Source organism: Pinus tabuliformis, chromosome Q (genome assembly GCF_031772625.1).
Source record: "Pinus tabuliformis cultivar Carrire ecotype Pingquan chromosome Q, CPIR1, whole genome shotgun sequence".
Taxonomy (NCBI): Eukaryota; Viridiplantae; Streptophyta; class Pinopsida; order Pinales; family Pinaceae; genus Pinus; species Pinus tabuliformis.
The window spans coordinates 1,230,942,925-1,230,955,307 of NC_142296.1; the positions used below are offsets into that span (position 1 = coordinate 1,230,942,925).

A 12,383-nucleotide genomic window follows, 5' to 3' on the forward strand; every position below is an offset into this window, starting at 1 on the left:
AAGTTGCCCTTTTCTATCTTGCATAGAAATCACAAGTTGAACTTATCCCACGAATTTTGTTACCCTTGTGATGATGTCACGAGTCTTTATTTCTAATGCTTCTAGGATGCCATGCTGCATCTTATTGTAGACATAACCTATGTAGGATCTAGGAGCTAGTGAGAGAGACTATCTTAATGTTTTCTTACTCCCTCTTACAATGGAATTCTTTTCCTCAGCTTGTTCTACCCTTTGAGTGATATGAACTTTCTTTTCTTGTAATGTTCATAATTCTTCCTCCAGCTTCTTTGATGTCTCCAATATTGTTTATGTGAGAGGAATTTAAGAGTTCCTTCCCATGAATTCAAAAGAGACCTTTTTCATTGATATGTTTCATGACTTCACTTATCTACGAGGACTATGACAGTGCTCCGTAATTCATGCAAGGACCTTTGGTCACCCAACCAGCTTATCGATTTCCTTGCAAAACAAAGTCATTTAACCAAATTTGATTAAAGAATGAAAAATAATTATTTGTAATGTAAAGATGAAATCTTCACCTTGATCATGTTGCAAGTGGTTGAAGCAGATGCATTGATGCTTCCTATCAACGGACACCTTCATTCTACATGGAGTACTGTCCATACAAACTATGACTGAGGTATAGTGAGACCTATTTCTGAGCACTATGCTGTAGATGATCCACTTCTATATGCCATCGAATATGTATCATCAAGCTCTGGGAATCCGAGTTGTCAAGACTGTTCTCTTTATAGAAAGGATTCAATCCGAGGTTGTGACTATCACTGGTATGTTGAGATCATGCCATTGTGAGATTATTGAGATCACTGTGGTATGACATAGACCGAGACTGTGAGAGGCACCAAAACTGCTGCCATGTACCCGAGTTCTGAGCATTGTGATCTAACATCGAGACCTCATCTTTTGACTGAGATTACTTAATCATCTTGTGATCTTCTATTGTGACACCGAGATTCCAATAGCACCGAGACTGTGGGTAGTTGTAGACTGATTCTTCAATCTTTGATGTAGATCTTGATCCTTTTCTTTTGATAACCTTCAATTTGCTTTGATGCCCTTCTTAAAACTTGATCCTTGAATGTCTCTTTTATGCCATGCCTTCGACTTCAACACCTTACCTCTGATACCATGTTGAAGAATCTAGGGCAATTAGGTTAATAATAACTATTTGTGAGGTACTTTTTAATTTTTCTTATTAGCACAATCTTCTCTTGTTATTATTTGAGTGTGTTTTCTTACTTCATCAAATAGTTACCAAAACAAAAGAGAGAACACATGTTGTTGGCTTCCTGCCAGGGCCAAAACCTCTCACTCTTTGAGAGGAAAACCCACAGAAATTCTTCTTATAGAGATTCAAATTGATGAATATCAAAACCAAGATCCTTGACCTATGTTGCCATTCCCAGACCAAGACACAATCATCCTTCTTCCTTGATTCTTCGATTTCTTCAAAACATTATCACTACAACATCCAAACGTTGTGATATATCCCTGAACTTTGGCCTCACAAAATTGTGCATCATACCTTCATACTGTCACTAGCACCGAGTTGCACCATGTAACACCTAGCTGCATCATGTATCACTGATCATCATATCACTACTGAGCACAACACCTGGTATCACTGAGATCTAGCACCGAGCATCACTGAGTATCATCTTATTAGCACAACACCGAGACCTTATCCAAACTGTACCACTGTGATATGTCCATCCGCATTACAGTGAATATATGCCGAGACAGTGAGGAAGATATCACTGTAATGTCACCCCAAACTAGTCCGCACTGTGATCACTGTGGTAACTGAACTCCTTGCTGTCTTGACCACTGAGAACCTCAGAAAATATGCCGAGAAGATTGTTGTGGATGATCCGCACCTTATCTTTGTTGTACCCATCCGAAATCTCAGAGATATATCGAACTGTCACTGTGGAAATGCGAGGGGTATAGGCTCCTATATATAGTTGTTTGCCCCTACATTTGAGCTGACATGATCATTTGAAAGGGTGTGTCTCCATATGTGAGCTGACTTGTCATTTGTATACATTCTGAGGCCGACATCAAGAAGAGGATGACTCTTCTTGTCTATTGGAGGGCTTCTAGTCAACTTGTAGACCTAGATACATTCTTTATATGCCCAAGAAGGGTCATACCTGACATTCAGTTTAAGAACAAAAGTCCCTTGCTCATGAAACCCATGAAGCAAACCAATAATAAATTATTTTCTTCATTACAACATTTACAAAAATCATAATTACATGTCATTATGAAGACCGAACCTAGTTACATTTTACAACAATTTCCAGGTGCTTGACCAACTTTTATTGCTCATCTCATGCAATTTTCTCCTTCGTCGAGAAAACAATGGTGAATTTGTGCCAGCAGTTCTTGGAATTCGAGCAATGAAAGGAGGTGAGGATAGCTTGGAATGACATTGCATCCTGTATATTGGGTGCCCATGTTTTCTGCAAAATATTGTCTCATCTCTGCTCTAAGAGAACCATTGGGAGTTGTATCAGTGGGAAGGAATGGCTCGAACACATCATGGGTGCTACCTGCCGCAACCTTTGTAAGGGAAATCTCAAAATCTATTACTTCACCCAAAACAGTTTCATCTGGAAGTCTAAATTCATGTCTAAACTTTCTCCAGTTGAATTGAGTGAATCTGGGAATTAATAATACATCTCTCTTACTAGATTTCACAGAGCCTCTGTATATGGTTTTTCCTTTTCTTTTCTGACGATTTGTTTCATTATATCTAATAGACACTGGTGTTTCAATGCTACCACTGTTATGTCTGGTTTTGGGTTTTCCTTGTCTTGATTTCTCAACTCTATAACTTCCATGACTGATTTTAGTGTCTTTTCTAATGGGTATTTCATATGTATAACTAGTATGATCGTTGGTTTCAGAATCTCTGCTCCTAGGTATATCAATGATATGGTTTCCATGTTGGTTGATTTCAGATTCCTCTCCATCCCATGATGGGGCCAATCCATCAAGAAATACAGACTTAACCTGTGCCATTTGCTCGTCATCAGGATGAATGGAAGGCTCAACAAATGCAACCCTTTTTTTGTATTAATTGTTTGAAAGGCTTTTGTTTTTGGTTTCCTGACAATATTGTGATCACCGACAATCTTTCTATTTTACTTAGAAATCTGTGAGCTCTTAGTCTTAGGTAGAGATTGTGAAGAACCCTGCAAATTCATTGATTTTTGCCCATCTTGTAGGTTATCTAACTTCTTGTCCATGATCCCCTAAGTTCCAATCTTGTCATTTGACATGCTTGTCTGATGCACTGTTGAGTGCTCACTGTGTGATGTGTTTTACATTAGAAGGTGTTTTTGACCACGCAAGTCACTGTCAGAAAGAGCACATTCTATGCACCACGTAGAGAAAAGCAATACTCCTTTTCTATTGTTGTGCTCATGTGTGCGCTAAGAGAAGGTTTCGTCTGCTTCCCCATGGGCATATCCGGTCAGGTCTTTGCATTCACTCTAATATTGAGTCTACACTTGGGATGTCTCTGTTGATTTTTCTTATAATAGAAACTAATTTTCTAATCTGATAATTACTTCCAATGATTTGTATTCTTAAGCTGTCTTATGTCACTTATATCATTAGGTAATTATACATAGACAAATCTCAACAATAATGCAATGATGGATCATAAAGAGACAATGAAACACAATAAGAGACACAAGGTTACCCTGGGAAACCCCAACCTTGGGAAAAGTCCAGCCAACTTTTCTTCCAAGGAGAATTCAATCTTCAGCAAAGTTTACACTATAAATTGTCTAGAAATCTGTGCCAATTTCCAAGCTTTAAATACCAGTCAAACCTGGTCAGAGTAGAGAGAATATCAGACTTCTGTTTAGCTACGCCAAAATCTGATCAACAAACTGAATTACAGTCATGTTCTGCTTCAGGTCAACTGTGGCTAAGGATGCCGAATTTTGGCCCTGCAACTTCCTAAGAAAACTCGGTCAAACTGTTACAGTTGACCTGTGGTCAACTCTGGTCAAACTGTTTTGGTCAATGTCCTTATTTCTGCCCAAGGATTTGGTCAGCAGTCTAGTCAAAGATGCCCAGTAAAGAGTCAACTATTCGAAGTCAAAGTGGTTTAGATAATGCCAAAGTGAATGCTGGTCAATGAGTCAAGCTTCATTTTCAGATTTCGGTGGTCAATTTCAGATTTCTTCTGCTCATTCGCACATGTGAACAGATGATCTTTCTCTTGTGTGCAATCCAAATTGCTGCCAGGTGAGGCGGTCGATTTTTCTATTTATAGTGGTCAAATGGATGGATTTAACCAAGGGGGACACCCATTCACAAGGTGGGGCTGACTTGACTTTTGAGGCCTACATGAAGGCCAAAAATAATAATAATAATTATCATTCATATTTAATATTTTCTTTTTTCTGATTTGGAAGGCTCCTTTCATGCGGGAATACCTCCTGATGCTACAAAAATCAACAGTCTCCTGTATGGATTAGGCTCTGCAATCCTATTAAGTGCCTTGGTCTCAATGCTTGCACCCTGTCATGTTTTTGCACACAATTGCACAATCGACAAAACTCTCTCTGTGGCAACATTTTCCAGAGCTTGCCATGTTGTGGTGGATTGGATTAGGAGATTCTTTTGCCAATGTCTCAAAATTATTTGAATTGTATTTATTTCTTTTTAACCGTTTTCTATGTTTTTAATATAGGAACCTTTAATAATAAAAATAAATATCTCATTCCACCTTTCTTTCTGTTCTTTTCTCTCTGTCTACGTTGGACTGTTCCTCCTCTACCCTTCTTGAGCCAAACAATTCCTTGGCCACAATACCTGTTGATGTGCCCACGTTGAATTAACTCTTCAACATGTTTCAGATGCTGACTTCGCTGGCTTTGATGCTATAATAAACTACAGGCATAATGCTCAAGAGAATGGAGAGAGAAGATGTAACTTCGATATTATTCAATGTGTGGCTTAGAAGCCATTACATGCGACAGAGTAAGTAAGTCAGGGAATCACTTACTACATAAAGTAACTTGTGACTAATTGACCTCAGGTCACATGTTAACCTATACAACATCATAAAAGTATCCCAGGAATGACTTAAAACTTTAAAAGTCCTAGAGTAAATACATGACCAATATTAAATATTCTAGTACTCACTGTTAATGTTTGTGTTAGACATCCTAACATTATTTTTTGCCAATATTTCCTAAACTTTTGATATTTAAATGGTGGGCCGTGGCATATGAAATTATAGTTTGATGGATAAAGTAGTTATGGTTACGCTTACTAAATTCAATTTAGTTTTTATCATTGGAACTTGTGCATCGTGCATATGTAATTCATGAATATTGCTTTTTACTTAATGTTTTGTTTTCGGGAATTTAAATTTTGTAAATTACAAGGACCTTTTTGGTGACTTAGCTTTGAATTAGAATAGGTTATAGTGCATTTAGTCAACTCACTACTAGGATGCTTGGTGTATTTAGATTGCTTATTATGATTTCTCTTTGATGCAGATGGAAACTGCACGAAAAATTCTTTCATTTCATAGAGAAGAGAGGCCATCAGATCAAACGTCAAATAATACTCCACAGAGCACACTTCTTGAATTTATTAGTAGCAGTCAAACATTGCGTATGTGGTCAATTTATCCTTCAATTATGGAAAATTTAAACACTGAACAACGTCAGAAGGGCAAACAGCTTGATGAATGGTGGAAGCAAGTAACAAAAGGTATGTGATCTGTTGATACACGTGTATTTAAAAATGTTGCAATTGGACTATGTATCTAAAAGGTAATTCATCCTTGAGAAGTTTCAAAATGTGATGCGACAGGATGAGAAATACAATGTCTCTTCAGAAAGGATTGCATACTTACATATGACTATTACTATCTATCATTGAATACAGAATATATGAATCAAGTTATTTATATTAACACTATGTAAATGCATATGTCTTATTGCCAAGGATTAAAATGAAATTTATAATCTTGAAATGTGATGACCTCAAAGCATAAGAGGGAACGAAGTAATGTGATGTTTGTATAATTGCATTCACATGTCACTTTCCTTCACTATTATTCCATCCAAAATGATCCTTTCTGGTTTTTGACTGTAATAGTATTCTGGCCTATAATTCCTTTGCGAATTTCTAGTAAATCCATAATGGTGACATTGATCACTGAAAATGGTGGTGTCAATATATACGATATTGGTTTCTCTTTATCTTTCATGTTGTCTTTGGTATTAAAGTGAATGTTTATATTCCACAACTTTTGTAGGCTTATCTCCTCCCTTTGTCCTATATGCCTTCTATCTTGTGTACAACATGTTTAGTTGGCTTGTAAACAGGACAAGCACAAGTTGCAATAATATTTGCAAATGGAGGGAATAATACTCAATTCCAATACAATATATTAGGCTAGCTTGAGATAAGATATGATACCTCTCTCCAACATATCTCTTTTGGGTACATTATTATTAATGTTGTTGGTTTGTTACAACGGTTTAACCCATAGTTGCACTTATTGCGATATTATCAGAATTATTGCGAGAATATCGTCAAAACCAACCATGGGGATAATATTGGCAGTAATTATTGCGATAATTTTCCCTTTTGAATTTCTCATGATAATTTAGGTAATTATGACAATGATTTCGAAATTATCGCCTTGTCTTTATTAATTTGAACTTATTACCAATTTTTTTTTTTTATCTTTCAACCATAATTTTTTAAAAGTGGGTTAGGGGATTGAGTTGTGAGGATACTCCGACCATTTTCTGTTATCTTTCATTTTCACCCATTTACTTAAATTTTTAACATTACCATTAATTGGCTCGGGATGTTTGAGAGTGGTTTCTACCTCATCAGATTTCATATGGAGAAAGTAGAATTTTAGAAAATAGAATGCGGGATTGCAGCATTTCTACTAGATTGTGTGATGTATGGAACTAACATTTAATCAAGATCACTAAGCCCTCTATGTACCTCGATGTTGGTGGCATTAATTGTTGATCTGCTCCTTCATGACCCTAGTAAAAATGTACATTTTAAGCAAAATCATTGATTAGGATGTTACGCTTTTTCTATCTTATTTTAATGCTTAGAGGGTGATCTTGATGAGGAGGATCCCAGTGCAGGCAATGATTTTGATGTTATTTAGCTATTTGTTATAGCATGCTTTTCTTTGGATTTTGGAGGCCATTTAGAGCATCTGTATTGATCTATTTTGATTCGGATATGGATTGCATTCGGTGATATTTTGGTTATGCTATATACATGAGAAATTTTGAATATTTGTTTATGATAATTTGAAATCATATGGATGCACATGAATTATATGTTCTTTTCAAATTTTGAATATATTATGTATTTTTTGGTTGACTGATCTTTTGTTTCAATTATGATGACATTGTTGAGGATGCTGTGACTGTTTCCATCAAACAAACAAGGGGAAATCTATTGTTTTCATTGCCATGATTCATCTCATGAGATACATTTATTTTTGTTTTGATATGATTTTGTATCATTATATCAGATTTTATGACTCAAGAAAAATATGATATTTCAATATCGACAATATCTGATGTATCTCTTGACATCTTATATATCGATTTTATTTTGATATTTATGTAGCAGTGCGTTTGTTTGATGTTGATGTTGTTTTAGAAGTTAAAAAATTGAAAAACAAGATTTTTTTTTTTTTAGTTTCCCAATAATTTTCGATATTTTCCTCGATATCGCTGATAATATATATTTTGGACCCCTAGCGATAAATTGGCAATAATGATAAATGTAACATTGGTTTAACCATTAGTGTGAACTTTTAGTAGTTACATATTGTGACATGTTGTATCACTAATATTAGAGTTTATAACAGAATGTGATTATATAATACAAAAGTAAATTTATTAATTTTTAATGTTGAATCTCATTATTTTATTAATATTTAATAATGAATCCCATTGTTTGTTTTTCATCCCCCCTTCCAAATGAGAGATCTAAGAAAGGCTCAACATCTTCAAAATCATTATCTTTTTGCAAAAGTAATTATTAATTGTCCCAAAGATCAATGTTTGATGTCTTCACACCTCCTCAGTAGAGAGTTGAAATTGCTGCAAAATTTGATCCTTGTTCCAAAATAAAGTATCTCATCTTGTTTCTGAAACTCCTCGATTGTTGCTTTTTAGTGTCCCTTGCTAATGTTGTTAAATCCTTATCAGTTGGGTTTTTCACCTGCCTAGAAACATTTTTTTGACTAACAAAAGGGTTTTGGCTTATTCCAACCATTGATTTGGAAACTAATTTGAAAACCTCATATCGGTCGAGTCCCATCCATTCACATGTCTTGGTAACCAGTTTTGAAGCTCACTGGTTCTCTGGAAGAGTAACTTGGTTGCATGAGGTATCTTTGCTTCTTTGTTTCAATAACAATGTTTTGCCTCAAGAATTTCAGGGCAAACATATTGCAGCTCAAATGCTGGCTCCCATGGATTTTACACAAACCTTGTTGCAGCTAAAGTGTTTTGCATGATTCCTTTTAGGCGGATTCAATTCTAGTACAATCACAACATACATTGGGGAATGTATGCAACATTCAACTTTACAAATAATTTTTTTACGTTTATTGTAGGTCGAAAGTTCACAATTGGATAGAGTCTTATGGGCCAAGCAAGACCAAGTGACATCCTGTGTTGTAGGAAACACGGTCTACCCTCTTGTACCAATCATGTTTTTGTATCAAAATGTTGGAACATGGTCTTTACAGATTGAAATGTGTTTCAATCTCTGTACAATGTGTTTCGAAAAAAAACTTGTCCAATTTTGTGTTAATTTGATTGTTGGGACCCACAATTTTGGTTTTAATGCCTAATTAGGGGTTAATTATGAATTAATGAGACTTCCAAAAGCGACCATAATTTTTTCTTTAAAAGAGGGCTTGACTTGCACTAAAATTGCTGCCCATTAATGGTAATGGCATGTAAAAGTTGACAGTTTCATCTTCCTATATCTTTGTGCTTAAAATTTTAACATTACCATTATTTGTTTTAGGATGTATAAGACTCGAGAGTGGTTACAACCATATTGGACTTCAGATGGAGAAAGTAAAATTTCGTATCCCATTCAAAATTTGTTAAAATAGGAAACTAGGGCCAATTTCTAGTTTGGGACAGCTCATTTGATGGAGATGATGATTGCATTGGATTCCTCTTTTCGAGATGTCCAAGACTGATATAAATATCATCTCATTTGGACAAGCAAAAGTGTGATTTTGAATTCATGACCACACATGTGCAAATTGTTCAGGTCAGCCTCAGCTTAATCTAGGCTCAAGAAGCCCAATCGATGTGTCTCTTCACCCCCAATGAAGTGTATAAATAGAAGAGACCTCACACTCATTTGGACATCCATCATTCACACTTTCTTCTCTTTCTCTTCATCAGATTGGTTCGTACGACTTGGGCAGCCTTTCCCTCTCTCTCACGTGTGGCAAGGAGGACGATTTTCTGTGCAGAAAATTACAGGCTGAATTTCAGACTTCAGGACCAACATTAACGAGGAGATTTTGACCTGTTTTGATTGCGATTTTGAGGGCAGAATTTCGGTTTCTTTAAGCCGCATTGACTGGCACAGAAATCGAGGATTTTGGAGCTGTTTGACCTGCGTTGACCACATAACTAACTGCAGGTTGACCGAATTTGACTAGAGTTTTTGTCATTGTTTTGGGTTGACTTTGACCATTGTTGGAGGCTGAATTTCACTGCCTTTGAGCAAGCTTCAAAGGAGGTGTTTTATTGCTGTTTTGACTAAAGTTGACTTTCTGGTTAGGGTTGAAGTTCGACTGCACAAAAGTTGTCTTGCATTTACTGTCAATGTGATTAATGGTTAATGTGATTGCTACTGGAAATAATTGGAAATTGTTATTGGGATGCTTAAGGAACATTGAAATAAATTGTGTTAAGCATAGAACATATCATTGTTATCTAAAATTGACATGGGATCAGAGCCCAGGTGAAGACAAAGCCCAAGCAAGCGTGAGAAAAACATTCACTAAAGGAAGCTGTTGGATAAGAATTTGGAGCTAGCCTCAATGATGACTACATACTTCAAATCCGAGGACACGCTTAAGGACAAATCTGACTATCATGCATGGAAGATGTCTCTGGATTGACTTTGGTAGAGAATGATGCTATGGACTATGTCAAAAGAAGAGTGGTGGAGCCTCCTTTAAATGCACCCGCTGTTGCAAAAACAAAGTACAAGAAAGGTGAGGTCAAAGCACCTCGTGCCCCCCACGAAACTGCTCCCAATTCGCACTCTGCCCCGGAGCTAGTTGGGAGCACGCTCCCGAAATCGCTTCCGAAGGGGGAGCAATTTCGGGAGCACGCTTCCTTTAAAAAAATGCTCCCTGGTTTTTAGGGAGCTATTAGGGGAGCGGTACGGAGCGATCGCTCCTTGACCGCTCCCCTTAGCTCTGGGAGTGATTTTTTAAGAGGGGGAGCGGTCAGGGAGCAATCGCTCCCGACTGCTCCCCCTCTTAAACAACGCTTCTGTTGGTGCCGGAAAAGGTTGTGTGGCAGAGAGGGGCGACGACCGATGACGGAGAGGGAGAGGAAAGGAGGGAAAGGGAAAAATGATAAATGACCCTCTCCCCTCCCAGGATTTGCAGTGTAAATCCTGAGTCTTTTGGAGGAGCTTGAGGAGCTTGCAAGGGAGATTGGAGCTTGGGATTGAAGGCCAAAGAGGTAGGATCTATACTCTAATCTAGCATTTTTGTTTTTTGTTTTTTATGTTCATTGCTAAATTAAAAAAAAAAAAATTCTCTATTTCCCATTCCCATTCCTCCATTTTTTTTGCAGATTTAAAACTTCAAAGTTCAAACATCATGGTTATATGGCTTGGCATTTTCTTCTTGTTGGTTCCTTTCTTGGTTATTATGGTGTTGGAGAGTAGAAGAAGGAGGGTTGATCATGATGAAGAAGAGGACGAAGAAGTGGGTTATAGTGGATTTGATGAAAACCCTTGTTGATTTTTAATGTACCTTGGACAAGTGGTTTCCCATGGGTTAGTCTCTACCTAGGGAAAAGTGTCCAAAATAATTCTTTTCCTAAGTGTGACTTTATAAAGTGAATGTGAATTTATAAGTGGTAAAGTCAATATTAAATTATAAAGTGAAAAGTGACTTTAGACATAAAGTACAATGTGGGTACTTTATTTAATGGGTGAGTTAAAAAAATAGAAAGTGAGAATTAAATGCACATTTATTCTCATCCCTTGATCTAAATGAATCTGAGCCATTAGATCTTAGGGTTGCCCAAAAGTCATTTAGGGAAACAAAAGAGGGAAAAGAAAAGAGAGACTGCATTCATTCTTCATGAGCAGATTGGAGAAAGGAGGCTGAGAGCTGGATAAAAGTTCTAAAGAAGAAATTTGTTGCAACAAGCCGAAGGAGTGATTTCTAGGCAAAGCTAGGCATGAAAATCAAGGCATAGAAGACAACATAAGGTACAATACGAACAACATTTAATTATGTGAGCTGCACATCGTTTGAGATAAGTTTTTGAGATTTTTTTTGAAAATACGTACAGTTAGTACAGTGGTACGGAAATCCGTACAGGCCGTATGGAATCCATACAGTACAGTTAGTATCCGTACAGTACATATTTTCAGCGTCAAGTGGGCATGGAAATCGAGGCAAAGTTGGCACGGTTTTCAAGGAGTTTTGGGCTGAAGAGATAAGTTGTATTTCGCTGTTTTGTTTTTTCTGCAAATGTATTTTCCCTGAACTTGAAAGATAAATAAATTTGAAGAGCTCTCTAATAGGTTTTCCCTAGAGAAGATTGAAGGGGTTTTGCCTGGGTCTAAGTTGACCAAAAATCTGTGTGTATTTTTATGTGTTGCTGGTCTGTTTATGTCCATATTTATTTTCAGCATGTGTTGACAGTCCCATGTGTTTTAATCTGAAAATTTCATTTCCAGAATTCTATATGTTGAATGTATGTTTATGGGAAAGGGCATTTAACTGAATGGGAGTGATAAGGTGAAATTAAAATCGGGTTGGGATTGCAGGAAACTTTTTAGTCATCAAATTTCAACATGGTATCAGAGCTACAGGTTGAAAATTGTAGTTTGAACAACAGACAATAGTTTGGGACAACAAACAGTGGTTTGGACAACAAACTGAATTTTTGGACAACAAACTGATATTTTGGGACAGCGAGGTGAAATTTCACTTAGACTGAACTTTTGGGACATCAAGGTGTGCTGCAAAGTTCATTTCTCCTTTTTCTTGGTTTTATAAATTTTGGACAGTAGTCATGGCCATGTTTTTAAGGATAGAGGAAAGA

At 36.7% G+C, this 12,383-nt stretch overlaps 1 protein-coding gene across 1 annotated transcript in view; it reads left to right on the forward strand.

Annotated features, from left to right (window-relative positions):
- Positions 1–12,383, forward strand: part of LOC149224256 (mediator of RNA polymerase II transcription subunit) — a 428,548-nt gene that overhangs the window by 147,863 nt on the left and 268,302 nt on the right. Inside the window, 1 exon segment of the mRNA XM_089386058.1 lies at positions 5,550–5,766. Within this exon segment, the coding sequence (XP_089242184.1) occupies positions 5,550–5,766 (217 nt within the window).